The sequence below is a fragment of the Pseudophryne corroboree genome, chromosome 1 (assembly GCF_028390025.1).
Source record: "Pseudophryne corroboree isolate aPseCor3 chromosome 1, aPseCor3.hap2, whole genome shotgun sequence".
NCBI lineage: Eukaryota > Metazoa > Chordata > Amphibia > Anura > Myobatrachidae > Pseudophryne > Pseudophryne corroboree.
In genome coordinates this window covers 294,261,383-294,284,004 of record NC_086444.1, presented here as the reverse complement: position 1 = coordinate 294,284,004, position 22,622 = coordinate 294,261,383, and the positions used below count along the sequence as shown (strand labels likewise).

The following is a 22,622-nucleotide window of genomic DNA, read 5'->3' as shown; positions in this document are numbered from 1 at the left end:
GTGCTACAAATCCAGCGCGCTATAGTCTGCTTAGAAGCAGGAGCACCCAGCTTGTTGGGTGCATCCAGGATAAACAGCGAGTCAGTTTTCCTGACTCCAGCCGTCCTGGAAATATAAATTTTCAGGGCCCTGACTACGTCCAGTAACTTAGAATCCTCCAAGTCCCTAGTAGCCGCAGGCACCACAATAGGTTGGTTCAAGTGAAAACCTGATACCACCTTCGGGAGAAGGTGAGGACGAGTCCTCAACTCTGCCCTATCCATATGGAAAATCAGGTAAGGGCTTTTTCATGACAAAGCCGCCAATTCTGACACATGCCTGGCCGAAGCCAGAGGCAACACATGACCACTTTCCATGTGAGATATTTCAAATCCACGGTTTTAAGTGGCTCAAACCAATGTGATTCCAGGAACTCCAAAACCACATTGAGAACCCAAGGTGCCACTGGGGGCACAAAAAAAGGGGCTGAATATGCAGCACTCCCTTACAACGTCTGAACTTCAGGCTGACATCCTTCCTGGCTTTGATCAGGGTAGGAATGACTTCCTCCGGAATGCCTTTTTCACTCAGGATCCGGTGTTCAACCGCCATGCCGTCAACGCAGCCGCGGTAAGTCTTGGAACAGACAGGGCCCCTGCTGCAGCAGATCCTGTCTGAGTGGCAGAGGCCATGGGTCCTCTGAGATCATTTCTTGAAGTTCCGAGTACCAAGCCCTTCTTGGCCAATCCGGAACAATGAGTATAGTTCTTACTCCTCTTTTTCTTATTATCCTCAGTACCTTGGGTATGAGAGGGAGAGGAGGGAACACATAAACCGACTGGTACACCCGCGGTGTCACTAGAGCGTCCACAGCGATCGCCTGAGGTTCCCTTGACCTGGCGCAATATCTTTTTTATTGAGGCGGGACGCCAGCATGTCCACCTGTGGTCTTTACCAACGGTTTACCAGCATTTGGAAAACTTCTGGATGAAGTCCCTATTCTCCCGGGTGGAGTCTGCTGCGGAAGTCTGCTTCCCAGTTGTCCACTCCCGGAATGAACACTGCTGCCAGTGCTACCACGTGAATTTCCCGCCCAACGGGGAATCCTTGTGGCTTCTGCCATTGCCCTCCTGCTTCTTGTGCCGCCCTGCCTGTTTACATGGGCGAGCACCGTGATGTTGTCTGATTGGATCAGTACGGCTGGTTTTGAAGCAGGGGCCTTGTTTGGCTTACGGCCTTGTAAAGGGCTCTTAGCTCCAGAAAATGTATGTGAAGTGAAATCTCCTGTTTGGACCACAGTCCTTGGAATTTTACTCCCTGTGTGACTGCACCCCAGCCCCGAAGGCTGGCATCTGTGTTTACCAGGACCCAGTCCTGTATTCCGAATCTGCGGACCTCTAGTAGATGAGCCCTTTGCAGCCACCACCGCAGCGACACCCTGGTTCTTGCCGACCGGGTTATCCGCTGCTGTATCTGGAGATGGGACCCGGACCATTTGTCCAACAGGTCCCACTGGAAAATCCTTGCGTGGAACTTTCCGAATGGAATTTCTTCGTACGAAGCTACCATTTTTCCCAGGACTCGTGTGCATTGATGTACCGACACCTGTCCCGGTCTTAGGAGGTTTCTGACTAGAGATGACAACTCCTCGGCTTTTTCCACTGGAAGAAACACTTTTATCTGGTCTATTTCCAGAATCATTCCCAGGAACAGAAGACGTGTCGTCGGGACCAGCTGTGACTTTGGAATATTGAGAATCCAGCCGTGCTGTTGCAGCACTTCCCGAGAAAGTGCTACCCCCACTACCAACTGCTCCTTGGACCTTGCCCTTATCAGGAGATCGTCCAAGTACGGGATAATCAAAACTCCCTTCTTGCGAAGGAGTATCATCATTTCGGTCATTACCCTGGTAAAGACCCTCTGTGCCGTGGATAATCCAAACGGCAGCGTATGGAACTGATAGTGACAGTCCTGTACCACAACCCTGAGGTACTCCTGGTGAGGAGGGTAAATGGGGACATGTAGGTAAGCATCCTTGATGTCCAGAGAGACCCTGTAATCCCCCTCGTCCAGGTTCGCAGTAATCGCCCTGAGCGATTCCATCTTGAACTTGAATCTTTTGTTATACGTGTTCAAGGATTTTAAACTTAAGATGGGTCTCACCAAACCGTCCGGTTTCGGTACCACAAACATTGTGGAATAGTAACCCCTTTCCTGTTGAAGGAGGGGTACCTTGATAATCACTTGCTGTGAATACAGTTTTTGGACAGCCACCAACACTGCCTCCCTGGCAGAGGGAGTTGCCGGTACGGCAGATTTTAGGAAACGACTCGAATTCCAGCCTGTACCCCTGAGATACTGATTGAAGAACCCAGCGATCCACCTGTGAGAGAGCCCACTGTGCGCTGAAATTTCTGAGACGGGCCCCCACAGTACCCGGGTCCGCCTGAGCAGCCCCAGCGTCATGCTGTGGACTTACCGGACGCAGGGGAGGTCTTCTGCTCTTGGGAACTAGCTGTGTGCTGCAGCTTTTTCCCTCTACCTTTTCCTCTTGGCAGAAAAGATGAGCCTCTAGTCCTCTATTTTTTTGGGGCCAAAGGGACTGTACCTGATAATACAGTGCTTTCTTTTGCTGTGGGGTAGCTTGTGGCAAAAGTTTTGATTTCCCAGCCGTAGCTGTGGAAACGAGGTCTGAAAGACCATCCCCAAACAGTTCCACCCTCTTATAGGGCAAACTTCCGTGTGCCGTTTTGAATCGGCATCGCCCGACCATTGCAGAGTCCATAACCCCCGCCTGGCGGCAATGGTTTTAAATAGCGCTTATTTGTGATGCCAGTCGGCAAATATCCCTCTGTGCATCACGCATGTATAAGACAGCGTCTTTTATATGCTCTATTTTCAGCAAAATATTGTCCCTATCTATAGTATAAATATTATCAGACAGGGAATCTGACCACGCAGCTGCCGCACTGCACATCCATGCCGAGGCAATAGCAGGTCTCAATATAATGCCCGTGTGTGTGTATATAGCTTTAAGGGTAGTTTTCTGCTTTCTATCAGCAGGTCCTTTAGGGCGGCCGTATCCGTGACGGTAGTGCCACCTTTTTTAATAAGCGTGTAACCGCTTTTTCTACCCTAGGGGGTATTTCCCAACGTGACCTATCCTCTGGCGGAAAAGGGTACGCTGCTTAGAAATTATCAATTTCTTATCGGGGGAAGTCCACGCTTCCTCACACACCTCATATCAATTCCTCAGATGCAGGAAAAACTACTGGTAGTTTTCTCTCACCAAACATAATACCCTTTTTTGTGGTACCTGGGGTATTATCAGAAATGTGTAATACATTTTTCATTGCCTCAATCGTGTAACGGGTGGCCCTATTGGAAGGTACACTAGTCTCATCGTCGTCGACACTGGAGTCGGTATCCGTGTCAACATCTGTGTCTGCCATCTGAAGTAGCGGGCGTTTTAGAGCCCCTGATGACATTTGAGACGCTTGGACAGGCACAAGCTGAGTAGCCGGCTGTCCTATGTCGTCAAACCTTTTATGTAAGGAGTTGACACTGTCCCGTAATTCCTTCCATAAGTCCATCCACACCGGTGTCGACCCCGCTGGGGGTGACATCCCATTCACAGGCATTTGCTCCGCCTCCACATCATTATCCTCATCATACATGTCGACACAGCAGTACCGACACACAGCACACACACAGGGAATGCTCTGACAGAGGACAGGACCCCACAAAGCCCTTTGGGGAGACAGAGGGAGAGTATGCCAGCACACACCAGAGCGCTATATATCACAGGGATATCACCTATAGAGTGTTTTCCCTTATAGCTGCATATATATTCTATACTGCGCCTAATTTTGTGCCCCCCCCCCCTCTCATTTTAACCCTTTCTGTAGTGCAGGACTGCAGGGGAGAGCCAGGGAGCGATTCCTCCAGCGAAACTGTGAGGGAAAATGGCGCCAGTGTGCTGAGGGAGATGACTCCACCCCTTTTTCGGCGGGCTTTCTCCCGCTATTTTAATATATCTGGCAGGGGTTAATATACACCTATGTAGCCTCTGGGGTTATATATGGTGTTAGTTTGCCAGCCAAGGTGTTAATATTGCTGCTCAGGGCGCCCCCCCCCCCAGCGCCCTGCACCCATCAGTGACCGCAGTGTGTGGTGTGCATGAGGAGCAATGGCGCACAGCTGCAGTGCTGTGCGCTACCTTGGAGAAGACAGAAGTCTTCAGCCGCCGATTTTCCGGACCTTCTTGCTTCTGGCTCTGTAAGGGGGACGGCGGCGCGGCTCCGGGAACGGACGATGAGGTCGGGTCCTGTGTTCGATCCCTCTGGAGCTAATGGTGTCCAGTAGCCTAAGAAGACAAGCTACCACCACTTAGGTAGGTTCGCTTCTTCTCCCCTTAGTCCCTCGCTGCAGTGAGCCTGTTGCCAGCAGGTCTCACTGTAAAATAAAAAACCTAAACTATACTTTCTTTCTCGGAGCTCAGGAGAGCCCCTAGTGTGCATCCAGCTCAGCCGGGCACAGAAATCTAACTGGGGCTTGGAGGAGGGCCATAGGGGGAGGAGCCAGTGCACACCAGATAGTCCTAAAGCTTTCTTTAGATGTGCCCAGTCTCCTGCGGTGCAGTCTATTCCCCATGGTCCTTATGGAGTCCCCAGCATCCACTAGGACGTCAGAGAAAAAAAAATCCAAACAAAAATGCTTCTAGGCAGAGAACTCTGGAGAGCTCTCTGCAGTGCACCCATCTTGCTCTGGGAACAGTGTAAAACTGAGGTCTGGATGAGGGGCATAGAGGGAGGAGCCAGTGCACACCTAGAGTCCAAAGCTTTCTTAAAGTGCCCTATCTCCTGTGGAGCCAGTCTATTCCCCACGGTCCTTACGGAGTCCTAGCATCCTCAAGGACGTTAGAGAAATAAAATTAAGTAAATTAAGTTTATAGGTCATCCTTAGGTTCAATTATGTGACGAGTAACAAGGTTTACTTCGGTTTGTCCACATATTTTAGGATTGGCGGCCACCAGCACTAGTTTTGCCTATTACAATGACAATAAATAGTATGAATTTGTCCTGGACCACCAACCTGAGGCACCCCTGCAAGTGTCCTGCGGCACTCCAGGGTGCCACGGCACACAGTTTGAGAACCAATGCCCTAGTCATTAACGAGTGTCACTTAAACATTTGGTTAGTATAAGTAGCATGGTTTGTCTTATTAGCACTCTGGTTACAAAAACCCACTACATCCACACAATTCCTCTACCGTTCAGGAGGCTGCATGCAGTATTTACAGTATTTCTCTATGCTGGGAAAGTCCCATCACTTGACTTTGGAAGATAAATTTTCTTTCCCAAAGATCTAACAAGAGAACTGAAAATATATAGCACATTTTTTTTCCATTGGGGAGAGGTATGTGCACATAACCACTTGTTTCAGTTTTGGTTAAACCACCCAGAAGTGTTTTGGGTGATGGATCTCTTTAAAATGGATAACCCTTCTACAGTATTATCAATAACCTTAGTTCCCAGTGTAAACATATAGGGCGGTATTCCATTAGTTGCAGTAATTTACAGCGGTTAATTAGCCATCATGCTGCCATTTCTGCCTTAGGTAGGCAAAATCAAATTCACAATGCTTTTTTTGAAAAGAAAAAACAAAAACAAAAACACCATTAAAAAAATAAATAAATAAAGTATACATTTTGAAATAACACAACACTCCACAGTAGATTTACATGGCATTTTAATAATCCTTTGTGATGTTTCTTAGAAAACCAGTTTGTGTGGATACATTCCGTTTGACAGTGAAAATACTGAGTGTAGGTATCCACGGAGCTGGGGCTCTTTTTTGATGAGAGGCAGGAGCTGCGAGTCCACAAACTTCTGATCGGCTTTGCGCTGCTGTGTCACTGCGTATTTCTAAGAAAGAAACAAAATCATCATCACCACCAAGAACTGTTCTGAATATATACACTTTAATTGAAAGGGCAATAATCCAAAGTGATATAAAAGGATAGGCAATTTAAACGTTTAAATATCTACACACAAAGATGTGCTTTCAAGTTATTTCCAGGCTCAAGTTTGGCATGTACGGGAAGAATAGGGGGTGTGAGAAAAGTTACTACACAAACAACTCCTGGTTAATACAGCAAGTGTTTGACTGAGACTAATACATACATTTGAATGACTACTCTATGCTCTGTAGATGTTAAGGGAATGTAACCAAAAATGTAATGTTACTGGCTCAAAGAACTACAATTTCAGCAAGACTACAAAAAAGGTTAAATGAAAAAAATGTTTAAATAATTCTGTAGAATGACTCCAGCCTTCAGTCCTGCTGTACAGCAAGGACGGTAACTACTCTCTAAATAGGCCACAGCAACTTTATTAATCACAATTTCTTACCTCCTTCTCTGTGTCAAAGATCTCTCCCTCCTGATGTTTGGGTTTACGAAGCTTCTTCTTCTTGAAGTAAGAATCACTCAAGTGTTTTGGTACCTTGACGGTGGAGATATCAATTTTAGTAGAAGTGGCAATGACAAACTTCTGGTGAGCCCTCCTCAGAGGAACTCTGTTGATAGTCAGGGGACCTAGTTGAAGAAAATAAAATAATCTTTAACCACATAGACAGCTACTATATACAGCACAGGTATGGGGTTTAGAATTCCTTCTAATTACTTGGACGAGTAGCAGGAACCACAAACTTTGGAATCATATGGAATGCTAATGCAGAGGCTGTTATATACATCAGTCTTAAAAATGTACCAGAGTTTCACCCAAAAATAAATTGGGAATCTCTGCTTTTGCAGGAGTAAAGAAAATAAATCCTACTAAACAAAAGCCATACACATTCTGTTTACCTGTTACTAACAGGAGACCAGTTTGCAGTTGTTTCAGGAAGACAACACGCTGTAAAATACAAAAAGTATATTTAGTCTTCGATTAGGAAATGGTTTAGCAAGCTATTCAAAACGACAGGGTTAGTAACTTTACTTGAAGTATCAAAGCCAACATTTCGTGAAGTTCATGACATGCATCACAATAGACGACATGAACAACCCAAGAATGCATACAAAAGCCCAACACACACTGGGACCAATTATTATAGTGCAACCTCAAGATCACCAATGAATTCTGGGAATTATTCAGCAACAATATATGGAAAAACTGCATGCAGTAATGGAGTAAATAAGAAATTCCTCCTCTTAAGAATCGAGCTTCCAAAATGTAAAGGTTATCTGTACATGAACTTTTAGATGGCAGTGAATTAGTTTGATCATGTACTTCTGTCTCGCTTAGTGTACAGTTATGAATTTCACTTAAATCAAAGTCTACCTAAAAATCCATCTACAGTCCTTATGGATTTTGTCCCCAGGATCTCAGTTTAGCAGGTGAAGATCCAATTAGAAGCAGGGGAATAACTCCAGGTTCCAGAGGGGCTTGTAGTGTCCAATGGAGGTGAAGAGTCCAAGACTCCTCCTGTGCATATGCTCCTGAGGAAGCTGGCAGCCATTAGACCAGCGAAACGCATTGAGCGAAGGACACTGACCACCAGCTTTGGATCCACCTGGTATCTCCGGCAAAACAATTGGGGGTATATGCAATTCACGGCGAATCGCGGCAATTTTTCGGCGTTTTTTAATTCGACTCGATTCGCCAGGTGAATTCCGGCAGGTGGCTGCCGGAATTCACCATATTCAATGAAAAACGGGTTCGCCAGAATCGCGGGCGAAAATCGTCCGATTTGGCGGATTTTGCAGCGATTTTAAAAAACTGGAAAAAACGGGAAAAACGCGGAAAAAAAAATGGCGTGGGGTCCCCCCTCCAAAGCATAACCAGCCTCGGGCTCTTCGAGCTGGTCCTGGTTCTAAAAATGCAGGGGAAAAATTGGGCAGGGATCCCCCGTATTTTTAAAACCAGCACCGGGCTCTGCGCCTGGTGCTGGTGCCAAAAATACGGGGGACAAAAAGAGTAGGGGTCCCCCGTATTTTTAACACCAGCATCGGGCTCCACTAGCTGGACAGATAATGCCACAGCCGGGGGGTCACTTTTATGCCGTGCCCTGCGGCCGTGGCATTAAATATCCAACTAGTCACCCCTGGCCGGGGTACCCTGGGGGAGTGGGGACCCCTACAATCAAGGGGTCCCCCCCCCCAGCCACCCAAGGGTGAAGCCTGAGGCTGTCCCCCCCCATCCAATGGGCTGCGGATGGGGGGGCTGATAGCCTTTTGTGATAATAAAAAGATATTGTTTTTTCCAGTAGTACTACAAGTCCCAGCAAGCCTCCCCCCGCAAGCTGGTACTTGGAGAACCACAAGTACCAGCATGCGGGAGAAAAACGGGCCCGCTGGTACCTGTAGTACTACTGGAAAAAAAATACCCAAATAAAAACAGTACACACACCTTGATAGTAAAACTTTATTACACACTACCGACACACACATACTTACCTATGTTGACACGCCGACTGCCACGTTCTCCGACGATCCGAGGTACCTGTGAAAAAATTATACTCACCTTCCAGCGTCCAGAGGTAAATCCAGGTCCAGAGATAATCCACGTACTTGGCAAAAAAAAAAAAAACGAACACTGATCCACCGGACTAAGAAAGGGGTCCCATGCTTTCACATCAGACCCCTTTCTCCCGAATGCCGGGACATCACGTGACTCCTGTCACTGAAGTCCCTTCAGCCAATCAGGAAGCGCTACTTCCGTGGCGCTCACCTGATTGGCTGTGCGCTGTCTGTGCTGTGACAGCGCATCGCAAAGCCGCTCCATTACTTTCAATGGTGGGAACTTTGCGGGTAGCGGGGGGGTTAACCCGCGGTCAGCGGCTGACCGGCGGGTGACCTCACCGCTAGCCGCTAAGTTCCCACCATTGAATATAATGGACGGAGCTGTGCGATGCGCTGTCTGAGTTCAGACAGCGCACAGCCAATCAGGTGAGCGCAACGAAGTTGCGCTTCCTGATTGGCTTTAGAGACCTTTATGTGACCGCTGTCACTGACAGGTCTCATTCGTGGAAAGGGGTCTCATGTGTCAGCATGGGACCCCTTTCAGTCCGGCATGGAGCGGGTGTTCGCTTTGTTTTTTTGCCAAGTACGTGGATGTATCTCTGGACCATGGCTGAGGTGAGTATATTGAACTTTTCTTTTCAGGTATCCGTGGATTCTACATGGAGAAGAGGACCGATGTCGGCGTGTGAACATAGGTAAGTATGTGTGTCGACGTATGAAATAAAGTTTTACTGTCGACGGTGTGTGTGTCCTGTTTTTATTTGGGTATTTTTTTCCCAGTAGTACTACAGGTACCAGCGGGCCCGTTTTTCTCCCGCATGCTGGTACTTGTGGTTCTCCAAGTACCAGCTTGCGGGGGAGGCTTGCTGGGACTTGTAGTACTGCTGGAAAAAACAATATTCTTTTTATTATCACAAAAGGCTATCAGCCCCCCCATCCGCAGCCCATTGGATGGGGGGGGGGGGACAGCCTCGGGCTTCACCCCTGGCCCTTGGGTGGCTGGGGGGGGGGGGGGGACCCCTTGATTGAAGGGGTCCCCACTCCCCCAGGGTACCCCGGCCAGGGGTGACTAGTTGGATATTTAATGCCACGGCCGCAGGGCACGGCATAAAAGTGACCCCCGGCTGTGGCATTATCTGTCCAGCTAGTGGAGCCCGATGCTGGTGTTAAAAATACGGGGGACCCCTGCTCGTTTTGTCCCCCGTATTTTTGGCACCAGCACCAGGCGCAGAGCCCGGTGCTGGTTTTAAAAATACAGGGGATCCCCTGTCAATTTTCCCCCCGCATTTTTAGAACCAGGACCAGCTCGAAGAGCCAGAGGCTGGTTATGCTTTGGAGGGGGGACCCCACGCCATTTTTTTTTAAGGATTTTACCGTTCCAGCAATAAAAAAATAAAAATAAATAAATATTTAAAAAAAAATATAAATAATATTTGTGCCTCCCCCCAAAAAAAAAAAAAAAAAAGTACCTAATCCCTTCTAATATAAATAGATATGCTATTCCTAAAAAAAAAAAAAACACCAAAAAAAAACACGTTTAATTTTTTTTTTATTGTTTTCACCCTCCAAAGTGTGGCGGATTGAAAAAGACGAATTTGCTGTCTAAAAGCACTGCTGTCGAATTTCAAAACTTGAATTGAATATGCTTTGGTCGAATTGCAGCACTTGTATCATTGCAGAAAAGTCGAATTTGCAAAAATTCGAATTTCAAAAAGTCGAATTTTGAAAGTCTGTTTTTTGGTCGGAAAGCACTGAATTGCATAGGTGAATTTTTTTTTTGGTCGAAAATGACCCGAAATTCGACAATTTCGGGAATTCGACCGCAATTGCATATACCCCTTGGACTCTTCACCTCTATTGGACACTACAAGCCCCACTGGAACCTGGACTTATTCCCCATAAGGACTGGGTAACTACTAATATTTCAAGTGAACCAAAATTTATTGAGGAGTGAGCCCTAACCGGAGACTGTATACTTAATCTATACCACAAGTGGGATCTAAGTGGTCTTAATCAGCACCTTGTGTTCTTGATCTAGGAACAGATAAAGTAATTGTGATCATTCTCGAGATATATGTTAATTATATTATCTTATATGTATATTAAAAATGTGATTTTCACTTTAATATATTATCATCCCTTATTTGGTTTTACAGCTGGCGCCAGTATATATTTCTTTACTATAGTTGCACTTCCCATAGGGTCTGACCGCCCCTTTACTGGCTGCCACTGACAGCGCACTCATATCCTCTCTGTTTTTATACTAGATTTAGCAGGGCGCCGCAGAAAGGGCAGGGCGGGTTTTGCCCTTAAAAAAAAAAAAAATCAGGCTGAAACTGCCTAGCGTGAACACTGGGGTCATAACGTAATAATTGACCATATACACATTCAGTATGAAAGAACTGAAAGAATTTTGATATAATGGGTCTCTTCTCATTCTGTCCTTACTGCTAATCCTCCATGTGGCCAATATCAACATCATTAATGTTGACATGTTAAATGCAGACACCATGACTATATGCCGGAAGGAGGCCCACATAATGTTTTTATCAGCATTAGAGAAGTTTTCCTCTAGCAACCAGGATAATGCCACAGTCACTTCTGTATTTTCTAATTCAAGTTCCCATAAATCATTTTTTTTTGCAATTTATTAATGCATTTATTCTTAAGGTGCAGACACACTTGGCAAAACAGTAAACGATATCGCTCACTTCCCCCTCCTGAGCGATATCGTTTACTAGATCGCCTAGTGTGTTTGCAGCTGATGCCCGCTGCGCAGCCCACTAACAACCCCCGTTGTCAGCCTTACATGCAGCTCAAAGCATCGTCCAAAGCTGCATGTACAGGCCGCCCGCTGCATGACGTCACTGTGCGATATCGCAGTGTGTATGCCCGCTGGCGGGCGGCCCAAGACACTAGGCGGTCGCTCACGGAGCACATCGCATAGTCCGTACCCACTTTTAGATGTACGCAACACGATTTGTGCAGTTATTTAATTACCCATTGCAATGCACAAACTTCAAGTCTGTAACAGGCATATAAGATAACCTTAATATAGATATCATGATCGAAGCCACACAAAAAAAAAAAAAAAAAAAAAAAAAATTCTTTAGGAATTTACTCTACTTGTAGAGGCCTGTTCTAAAATAACTATCAATATACACTTAATCTTGATGACAGCAGTACAAGCACTAGATGAGACAATATTAGGCCTCTATAAAACTGAATTATTGACATGCCACCACATTTTGGCCTCAATGCTGCAAATATTTTCCAGTACTAACTCACAAAACACTGGAGCGCAAAACAGCAACAAAACACACAAGCAGCAGATAATGTTGTACCCTGGTTATTCAATCCTGCACACCAGAAAATAGGAGTGCACAAAGTAAAATAAGGAGCACTTGTGTATGCCACATACGTAATCAAAAACAGATGTATTTAATCAACTGGACCTTATATACTGATGTCATTTTTAAAAAGAGGTGTGTTGAAAATGCCTACTGTATAAAATATAACATTCAGTAGAACACGCCCGTTGTTTTTATTTGTCAATTTGTTTCCATTATGCAACAGTTCTCACTTTACACAAGCTGTGGCGTATATTTTTTATAATATATATATTGTTGAGGATAAGTGAGTTTACTTTGGTGAGTGCTGGGTTCTCTGTTTGTATTTATTAGAGCGATGTGGTCATGGGCTACATGCACCCCGCCCTGTGAGTGGTAAGTACAGCTGTGTACCCCGCTTCTGTGGTGGAGAGTGCAGTGTTACATGCACCCCACCCTGTGAGTGGTAAGTGCATAGCTGTGCCCCACTTCTGGTGCGGTGAGTGCTGTGGTTTTTACTCTGTGTGTATATGAAGGGGTTAATCTATGGTTAGCTCTTATTAACCGTGGCCACTAGCTTTCTCATGCACCCCTGTGTGGACTTTATTATCCTGAACCTGTCTCAGCTGTTTTTTAGCAATCATCTTTGAGCCAGTGCAATAGGTGACTAGTGTGCCTTTAAAAGCCATAAAGTCTGTGGCAGGTACACATTACATCTAGCAGGCAGATGATGCAGCAGTGTGGTAGTCAGGTTTTAAGACTCTGTGATAGTGTAGGACCTGTATGAAGGTGGGGTACCTTGAATCGGTATACAGGCTTCCGTGCATTGGCCAATCCACCAACTAAACCCCCATCATTTATTTATTGAATTGTTGAGGATAAGCGAGTTTACTTTGGCGAGTGCTGGGTTCTCTGTTTGTGTGTGTGTATGTATGTATATATATATATATATATATATATATATATATATATATATATATATATATATATATATATACATATACATATACACACATACACACAATCTATCTATCATTATTTAAAAAAAAAAAAACAAAACCTGTTTTTTTTCACTTTCTAATCTGTGTGGATACAGCCGAACATACAAACAGGACTGTGACAACACTGCGTATTTGAATGGATCTCTGCAAAACTATTGTATTAAATTCTATTAAAAAAACCCCCACAAAGTTAGTCACTGACAACCACTTATGTATGTCACTTTTTTCTTCCTCATACAACCAATACACAGCAAAAATGGCTCAGTGGTTGATGAACACTGGCCACGCAGAGTTTATCTTCACCCTCATACCTGGTTAGTAATTTGATACTTAATCAAACAGCATGGTTTGTGTGGCCACTAAGGACCAAAAATTAAAACCTTTGCATTATACACCACACTAGAGGTTAGTAGGCCCCAATCCAATCACTCAACACCAATATGCAATCAAGGTGTTTGCGCCAAAATGTGCATTTACCTTCCCCCGGTGACGTCCGTTAAGAAGGATCAGCACAGTCCCAGGAGTGATGGTAGCTCGCAGATTGCGCTTGTGTTTGCTGAAAGGCTTTTTGCCGTGGCTCAAAAGTTTGCGGGGAACATCTTCAGTGGGATAATAACGTGGCTGGGGAAGGAGGAAACAAAATAAGTCTTAAGTCCTGTCACAGAACAGTTTTTCGACAGAAAAAACGTTACATAACTCCTATAATGTACTAAAATTTTTCCACCCAAGTCACAGTGGTGTTTTTGAATGAGATGTAATATCGTAACAAGTGTTACCCCTATGACTTAGTTTACAGCCAACACAGCAGGTTTAATTTACATTAACTACGTCACCTAAACACCAGGACCAAACAGAATAAATACTATTGAGCACATTAAAATTTCTCAGCCTGTAACTGCCTATATCGCACAACGTGTTAAGGTCATTAAATAGGAAGCACAAGCGACACTTCAAGTTTATGTAACAAGCAAAAGCACATACTTTGTACTACTGTCTTCAGAAAATGTAGAACTTTTACTGCAATACTGTAACATGGAATTACATATTGGCTACCAACATCTAATTCACTTTGGAATTTGGGTTGTGTTTAACATACACTTACCATCTTACGGAGTTTAACCACACGTGTACCACCATTCTTGTCTCCACCAACTGTTTTGCTCACTGTAGCCTTGGGCTTCTCTCTCTTCTTTTCTATCTAAGAAAAGCAGTAACAAAGTTAATAAAAGAATATCCCCAAAGCATACAAAATATACACAACTCTACATTATGCACAGATTTGTTACCTTCGTCTCTGGGGCCTTATATTTGCGCTTGTATAGTGCTTTCCTGGCAAACATTGCAGAACGGGAATATTTCCCAATCCCACGCGCCAACACTGGGTTGCGACTGGCATGATGCCTTTTAACCTTCTTCACAGGCTGCTCTCCTGCCATCTGCAATAAATGTATAGGAGTGAGAAAAATCAAGTATATGAAAACCTAAATGTAACATACAAGAGGGAACACTGAAATGCATTTTTGTTAGAAAAAGCAAGTAATTTAGGGTGCGATTCAATTCAGCGGAATGGATGCAATATACTGTTCCGAAGTGGCACATCACTTCATAGAGGAGCACAGGAAACATGCTATGTTGATGGTACTGGCCATTATGTGCACAGAGCTGGGTATCACACTAATGCTTGGCTCAGTGCTAGGAATGGCATTACTCTCCCTATAGTTTTAATGAGACAGGTAACTGCACAAAGATATACATGACAACACGCAAGCATGCCATAAAGTCTCCCTATTACACCTCATAGAGGGAAAGCTGTGCCGTCACCTACACACTGGCACATCACACAGCCACTGTAAAGTACACCGCACGCAGATGGAGCCGGATGGAGCCTTAGTGAGTGTTAAGTGGAGAAAGAGTACCAGTCAGCTCCTGTCCTTCTTTGCAGTTAGGAGCAGACTGCCTGATACTGTATCTACTCTCCAAGGCTTAGCACATCTGCCCACAGACAGCACAGAGCGGTGCACGGTGAGGGCGATACAGGAGCAGAGAGCCGGCACCAGTGCATCAGGCGCCTGTGAGAGAAGGAGCCGGGTAGCCATCACACCGCTGCCTCATTACTGTCTCGGCGACAGAAAGACGAGACGGGTGTAATACCCGCAGGCGAACAGCTTACATAGAAATAGGGACTATGACTACGGAAGGCGGCCCTGACATGTCAGACTGGCACTACACGGCCGGGAACCGGAGCAGCCTCCACAATACCGGCCGTATGAGAGCCCGTACACCGCCCAGTGCAGCCTAGGGTGGGTCCGGGGCGTGCGGGAGCCCCCCAAGGGAAGGATGACAGCGGATTACAACGCACAGATCCCGCGACCTGCAGGCTGCGGCCCGCCATGCCTACCTTGGCTGAAAGGGAAAAGGAGCAACATCCGGCCAGAACGAATATAAGAACCCGTTGTGCTGCGTCACTTCCGCCGCACTGGCTTCTGGGAGATGTAGTCCCGACTGTCCGGGGTCAAGACGAGAGAGCTTGCCGACCGCATATGACGTCACGCTACGGCGCCGGTCACCGGTACAGCTGCTGCTAGTGACGGTGAGCTGCGGTCGGTGCGCTAGGAGCTGATGCCACATCTCCGTGCTGTGCGGCTGGTGACACGGGTCCCCGCCTCCCGGCGCTGCTGCTGGTGACGTCGGACACCGATCTCAGCTTCTGAGGCGTGCACGGTACTGTGCTGGTGCCCCCGTACAGCCGGCACTGCCGTCCCGCTCCATGCCCGGTGTCATCAGCTGTGAGGGACTGTGAGGGAGAATGGGCCGCCGTGGCGCCGTGTGATGACGTCACTGGTGGCCGCCCGGGCGCTGCTGCTGGTACTGCTGGAGGCCTCGCCTGCTGCTGCCGCCGCCTCATTACACCCGAGCCGGGAGATAGCGGGGAGACTGGAGCCGCTGAGCCCGTACAATGACATCCAGGAGGTGAGACCACTGCAGCCCTGCGCCTCCCTCTGCACCGCGGTGTTGCGGCCACCCATTGCCAGTCTGCCAGCTACACATCCGGGGAGAGCTGCAGGCTCTTAGCTGTCTCCGTCCTGGCTGCACCAAGCTCCCTCTGTGTGGTGACCGGGCTATCCCCAGCACTGTGCATGTGTCCTGTACAGTGTGTGTAGCAGTGTTCCCGGGATGGGACCCCCCCCCCCCGGTACAGTGCAGCCACCATGTATGACTGATGCCCCTGTAGCCCCGAGAAGCCCCCGCAACCTGAGCCCCTCCAGGAGGTTCTGTGTGTCCCTGAGACCACATAGGCCTCGCAGGATACAGAGAGAAATATTGATTCATTTATGGTGGCGGTAAAAGTATAGCTCACACAGACCTGCTCCTGATGAGGCTCCAGGCTTCTGTGAGACATTGATGGCCATGGCCATTTGTGTTCCCAAACCAGCTGCTTTGATAGTCTAGGACTTGTGATCACTATGATAGGAAGGCTTGTTTGCCATGCAATCGGAAACCTACATGAACGTACTGTTTACAGGTTGATTCCAGTATCAATGAATGGTAACTGCAACACCATGAGCTGTTTGCAAAGGAAAATTGTCCTTTCCATACTGAATAGGATTTTTCTTGAGTCTAGGACTACAGATGTGTCCTCATACATCTGAGCCTCAAAACGCCATGCAGCGGAGGAAATGCCTGGCGTGAGTGAGCTGACAGGACTGTGCTGGATTAATTTGATATGCCACACTGAGTATATGAAGCACAATATGTATGGAGAAAAGTCACGGCCGCTGCATCATAGCACTTCCTATGTAGATTCAGGGACTCTGTCCGCTCACAGATATACAAGTGACATACTGTATATCAAATGGATCAGCACAATCTCCTGGTGCATCCTAGTTGCACTGCTTTTCATCTAAGATGCATTTTCGACAAAAAAGCCTCCCAAAGCTAGCAGAGTCTCAAGGGACCTGGCGTGCTAAGATTCACCATTCAGCTGCTAATGCTACAGGGCTTGCACCTGTTTTAAGCAGATAAACGTACATTGGGGGGTGATTCAGACCTGATCGCTGCTGTGCGTTTTTGCACAGTGGGCTTTCAGCAATAGACCGCGCACAGCACCACGGCCAACAACAATGGGCATCGTTGGTCAGCCTGTTCTCATCGCACTGTAGGAGTAAGTCCTGGGCTGCGCAGAGACTGCACACACTGGAGTTTTGCCGCTCGATGTACACATGCTATCGTACACTTGCACAACAAATCCTGACGCAGGACAGCAAAATTAGCACCCATCGATCAGGTCTGAATCACCCCCAATAATTCATACACATTGGGTCGATTCAATTCGGCAACAGATGAATAGCGCTGGGAATTAGCTCCCGACGCTATTCAGTTCAGCTACTAGTTACCCGCAATTGTCGTGAATTCTTCTCTCACTCCCGGGGGGTGAGAGAAGAAAACCGACAAAAGTGCGGCCGGCGCGAGGCTGATTCTGTCGGGAATCAGCATCGCCGCGGGTAGTTAAGTCGGAGAATGCCCGTTCTCCCGACAAAACTACCTGTTAAGTCTGCGAGAACGGGCATTCGCCGACTTAACTTTAGCTGAATTGAATAGCGCAGGGAGCTAATTCCCGGTGCTATTCATCTGTTGCCGAATTGAATCGACCCCATTGTGTCAGAAAAAAATACAATGAAATAAACATTAAGGCTTTTTTTTTAAACTGTTTAAAAATTCCAATTTAAAGAAAAATGTAACCTGTGCTGTAGGTCTTTTAATTTACCTGTGATTCACTTATCCCAGATTTCTGCTGAATCCCTTGAGATACAGGGTGAGGGGATGAAAGTGAACTACTTTAGGGGGGGATTACATTTTTTCTCGCTCCCGTCAAAAGTGACTAGGAGCTATTCAATTGCTTTGGGCACCCGTCCCTTATCACAGCCTACTGAGGTGCAATCAGAAATCTGTCTAAAGGGCCGTATTCACGGGCCGACTTGGGGAGAGATGTGTGCTGAGCGGTTCGCTCAGCACACACCTCTCCCCCCGCTCAGCACAGCGCGATGTGTGCTGAGCGTGCGGGGGGAGACGGGGGGTGGGTGTGGGCAGCTCATTTCACCCAGCGAGAGCGATGCGTGGGGCTGCGCATCGCTATAGCTTTAAGGGGTACACACGGAGTGATCACTGCTTAAAATCTAAGCAATCTAGTCAGATTGCTTAGATTTTAAGCAGCGATTGCTCCGTGAGTACCCCCCTTTAGAGACGGCTTTTGGATGCCTTAACTGCAGCACATACATTAGTTTACATGGGCAAAGACACTTTAAGTGGTTAACTCCTGGCGCAGTTGTACGTAAGAATGCGTCGCTCGTGTTGTGTGCCCAAACAATCGAGTAGCTGCCAGCTATTACACAGGAGCTACAGACGCAATAAACAATTGTACTCCTTCCTTAGAGTTGTGACCGGAGCTCTTCCTTGCCCTTGTGTAAAAAATAGAGTTGCCAGTATCTATGTACAGTATGTGTAGCTTGCAAGAGAATGTAGTTTACCTGCATGTAAACCCCCCCCCCCCCCCCCCCCCCCCCCCCCCCCCCCCATCATTTTGCATTTGTGTCCTGTGCTGTATGGTTTGTTTAAATGCCGCTTCCAAGCCTGCATGGCTTAGTGCACCTTTTGCACCTAAATGCTGTGGTAATAAGCCTTTTTGTGTATTATTACATAGTGTAGTTGGTATTTGTCCCTTTACGCTTGGAACACGCCTAAAGATTTGTCTGTTGTGTGTACAAAAGTCTGGCATTGTTTCGGAGAAAATGACAATAAACCATTTGGTCTCAAACATTGGAAACGGACAAAATATTCGGATACATTTGTTAATCAAACGGATTTAATCAATGTGCCTGAACAACCATCAACGATATTCAATTACCCTGAAGCAAGTCGGGTGTAATGTATCGCCGCCGGGGGCTATCTAATTAGCCCCGATAAGCCGACAGGGGGCCGCGGCTTATCAGAGATTTTCTTTCACCTGCCTCCGGCAGGCAAAGCAAGATCCCCGATAACAGCCCCGGGCCATTTCACCCAAAAACACAGGTTTCACTGAACTGTGTGTTTACGGGTGTAAATGCACTTGTTACCTGCCGAGCTCATTAAATAGCCCGACCGCAGCACCTGAAGAATCATCGGGTTTTTTTTTACTCCCAATGTCTCTTCGGGGCAAATTGAATATCCCCCTATGTCTGCTTTCCAGTGTTTGGGAGCAAATGGTTGATTGTCATTTGCTCCCATACAGTGCCGGATTTTTGTTCCCACCAGACAGATAAATCTTTAGGTGTGTACTCGGCTTTATGCTGGCCATACACAAGTACGATATCGCGTACAAATATACGATTTAGACGCATTGTATCATGCATTGCGTGCACATCGTACGTGTTTTGGATATGATTACGATGCGCTGCCCTGTGGGTTGAATGTCGCATCCTCAGATCATACGTGCAGCCCATATTATCCATCGTAATCGTATGCACATCGTACCTTGTTTTTATACACATACAATGCATCGTATACGATCAGCATCATTTTTGAGTGGCTTTTCCTTCCAGGTGATCACGTGCTTTTTACAATCAATTGATAGATTGTATGCTTCATCGTATGCGCATGAAATGCCAAATCGTGTGCTAGGGGCTCCCAGGGGAGTTAAAGGGAAATCTTATTAGGAATTTGAGCGAGTGCTGGTCGTCCTAATGTGTGGCCAGCTTAAGGGACAAGGCCAGTGCCAGTGATGTCTCAATAGCTTAAATAAAATGGACTTTTGTCATGCAACAGATTCCATTAAGACGCTGTCCCAAGAAATGGAGGAGTGGTCTTCAGCTGTCTAATAGAGTGGAGAAGTGATACTTAGATATACATGGCTGCAATAGGTGTGCATGTCTTCTGAACTGTAATAGCCTGTGAGTTAAACTGGCTAGATGATATAGTGGATGATGTGTGTAATTCCAACACATTGTTCACAATATCTTCTAGTATGTATACACTATGTCGCTGACAACACACACTCCCACGTGTCAGCGACATCGCCCGTCAGATGTGCATGCTGGTCAATCCAGCGATATCTCTAGCGAGGGCTGCAGCATCAGCAAGTGTGTATTCATATCGCTGGATACATACATAGTCTAGTGTTTACCTAGCTTAAGACGGATGTAGCGCTTAGATTTAAAGCAGCAATTACTTAACCACTTAACTGACAATTTTTCCCCTGCTAAACCACTCAGAAATTGTCATTTTTTTTAAATGACTTAATAAAGTTAAAAAAGTATTTTTAATAATGTTAAAATATTTTATTTAAAAAACTATATCTAGGGGGTGTTTTGCAATAGACCCCCAGTGGTCTTAAACCCTAATAATAGCATCCCCACACCTCCTTCGTGGCCAGAAAAAAAAAAACATGCTTTATAAACCCCCACCACCTGTAAAAAGACCCTTTTTTGTACCGCCCTCCCTCCCCTGTTGCCAATGTATTTATTACTATTATACCCCTTTCACATTGCCAAAAAAACTCGGCTTTATACCGGGTTGTTGCGGAGTCGACCCGGGTTGAGGTGTGGTGTGAAAGTGCCAAACTGAATATCCCGGGACATCCAACCTGGTATTTCAATATGTTTACTGTACTGCACTATGAGCACACGTGTTGGAAAGCAATCTGCACAGTTCTGCACTCGTTTGGACCTCAGCTCTGCACTCGTTTGGACCTCAGCTCTGCACTCGTTTGGACCTCAGCTCTGCACTCGTTTGGACCTCAGCTCTGCACTCGTTTGGACCTCAGCTCTGCACTCGTTTGGACCTCAGCTCTGCACTCGTTTGGACCTCAGCTCTGCACTCGTTTGGACCTCAGCTCTGCACTCGTTTGGACCTCAGCTCTGCACTCGTTTGGACCTCAGCTCTGCACTCGTTTGGACCTCAGCTCTGCACTCGTTTGGACCTCAGCTCTGCACTCGTTTGGACCTCAGCTCTGCACTCGTTTGGACCTCAGCTCTGCACTCGTTTGGACCTCAGCTCTGCACTCGTTTGGACCTCAGCTCTGCACTCGTTTGGACCTCAGCTCTGCACTCGTTTGGACCTCAGCTCTGCACTCGTTTGGACCTCAGCTCTGCACTCGTTTGGACCTCAGCTCTGCACTCGTTTGGACCTCAGCTCTGCACTCGTTTGGACCTCAGCTCTGCACTCGTTTGGACCTCAGCTCTGCACTCGTTTGGACCTCAGCTCTGCACTCGTTTGGACCTCAGCTCTGCACTCGTTTGGACCTCAGCTCTGCACTCGTTTGGACCTCAGCTCTGCACTCCTTTGGACCTCAGCTCTGCACTCCTTTGGACCTCATTAGCCATGGCAAACTGGAGGAAGTCAGGGAGTTGCTGTGGATCAGGGGTGAAGAAGAAATACGTAGGCAGATAACTGATACAGTCAGGGATGCGATAAAATATCGCAACATCAGTAAAATGCTGAGTTCAATCATGAATTCCGGGCTCTGTGCTGGAACATGTGCTCTGTCAGCCATGATTGCTGCACTGTGAGTATTCCCCAGTCCCCTCCCTTTCTTGTTGAAAACTGGGAACCAATCAAGTCCTTATAAAATGACCACACTGGTTTTAACATGGGTGACCAGGGTTGAGCAAAAAGACACCAACATGGCAATAACCCGGGAATAACCCAGGTCAATATTGCGATGTGAACGTCTCTTACCCGGGTCGGGGCTGGGTTGGAGCCGTGTTCAAATCCCGGATATGACCCGGGTTTGCATGTGAAAGGGTATTAATGAACTATTTATTTAACCCCCTCTCCAGCATAATTTAACTATATTTGTATCACTCCCATAACCCCACTAGAGGTTTATCCCCACTCCAACGGTCATGGACATATTCTCCCCCCGACCCTCAATGGTGGGTACCTCCCAGCATGTGCTCCAGAATGCTGGGTGCATGGTATTCTGGGATGCGATACCAGAATTAATATCGGCGGTCAGAGACCGCCACATCACACGGGGGATCCGGGGATACAGAGCAGAAAGGATCTCCTATTCTACACAACAGGGGCACACAGCTGGCAGCGCGTCGCATATGACGCAGCCTGGCCAGGTAACATACACCTGCTTCCGGTCGCATCACATTCAACAATGCCAGGCAAGTGGTCAATAGACAAAAATAATTTAAAATTGATTATAATAAAACTTGGTAAAGAATATTACGTTTTGTAATGTTTGTTTAACTGCTAGTGTACATTGTTTTTTCTCTATGTAGCCTTATTTTGGCTACAAAGGTTGCACCTCCCATATGATCATTCTTTATAGGGAGTAAAATGCTTGCTCATTAGAAAATTATAAAACGTCTTTGTGCAGATAGTTTTCCTTCCTTTTTACTCACTTTTGTGACTTTAAGGTGTCTGCTGGTTATTGAAAATAAATAAATCTATATTTAGTTTTGTTTATATAAAAATACTAGCTGTTCTATCCGTTCTTCGCTCGGGAGTTTATGATTTTCACGGTTGTAAATACTAAATGAGTGTTAAACATTTGGTAAATCTATAGAGATGTAAATTTCAGACGTCTTCATGTAAGTAAATATTCCATGGTTGTTGGCGTTACCAGAGGAGCACCTGTAGCAGAGACGGTAAATAATGACAGGACAATTTTTGTAGTTTAATAAATTCTACACACTGGAGGTGCAATCCAAATTTTATCCCGATTGGGCGTTATCGTTCACACAACGCAAGCCACCCATCTGTAATGGCGTCATGTCAACCCCCTTTTTCATCCCCGTAGGGGATG

The 22,622-nt window shown here is 46.4% G+C and overlaps 2 protein-coding genes across 3 annotated transcripts in view; one reads left to right on the top strand and one right to left on the bottom strand.

Moving 5' to 3' along the window:
- Positions 1-5,712: 5,712 nt before the first annotated feature.
- On the bottom strand, positions 5,713-14,297 carry RPL6 (ribosomal protein L6). The gene is made up of 6 exons (XM_063964357.1): positions 14,119-14,297; positions 13,935-14,030; positions 13,310-13,453; positions 6,847-6,895; positions 6,392-6,576; positions 5,713-5,905 (listed from the first exon to the last, which is right to left on the bottom strand). Exons 1-6 carry the CDS (start codon positions 14,266-14,268, stop codon positions 5,753-5,755), a joined length of 777 nt encoding a protein of 258 aa, XP_063820427.1. The 5' UTR covers positions 14,269-14,297; the 3' UTR covers positions 5,713-5,752.
- Positions 14,298-15,262: 965 nt separating this feature from the next.
- Positions 15,263-22,622, top strand: part of PTPN11 (protein tyrosine phosphatase non-receptor type 11) — a 209,001-nt gene continuing 201,641 nt past the window's right edge. Inside the window, exon 1 of one of the 2 annotated variants that reach the window (XM_063964356.1) lies at positions 15,263-15,802. In XM_063964356.1, the coding sequence (XP_063820426.1) occupies positions 15,789-15,802 (14 nt within the window). In that variant the 5' untranslated portion in view covers positions 15,263-15,788. The remainder of the gene's footprint in view (positions 15,803-22,622) is intronic. The other variant, XM_063964355.1, reaches the window with a different exon arrangement.

Excerpts from the sequence above, each read along its gene's own strand:
- RPL6 (XM_063964357.1), bottom strand. The coding sequence starts at position 14,268 with ATGGCAGGAGAGCAGCCTGTGAAGAAGGTTAAAAGGCATCATGCCAGT. Across the intron at positions 13,454-13,934 it reads TGGTTAAACTCCGTAAGATG|CCACGTTATTATCCCACTGA; the intron begins GTAAGTGTATGT and ends CTCCTTCCCCAG. Across the intron at positions 6,577-6,846 it reads TGGTCTCCTGTTAGTAACAG|GTCCCCTGACTATCAACAGA; the intron begins GTAAACAGAATG and ends TTCTTCAACTAG.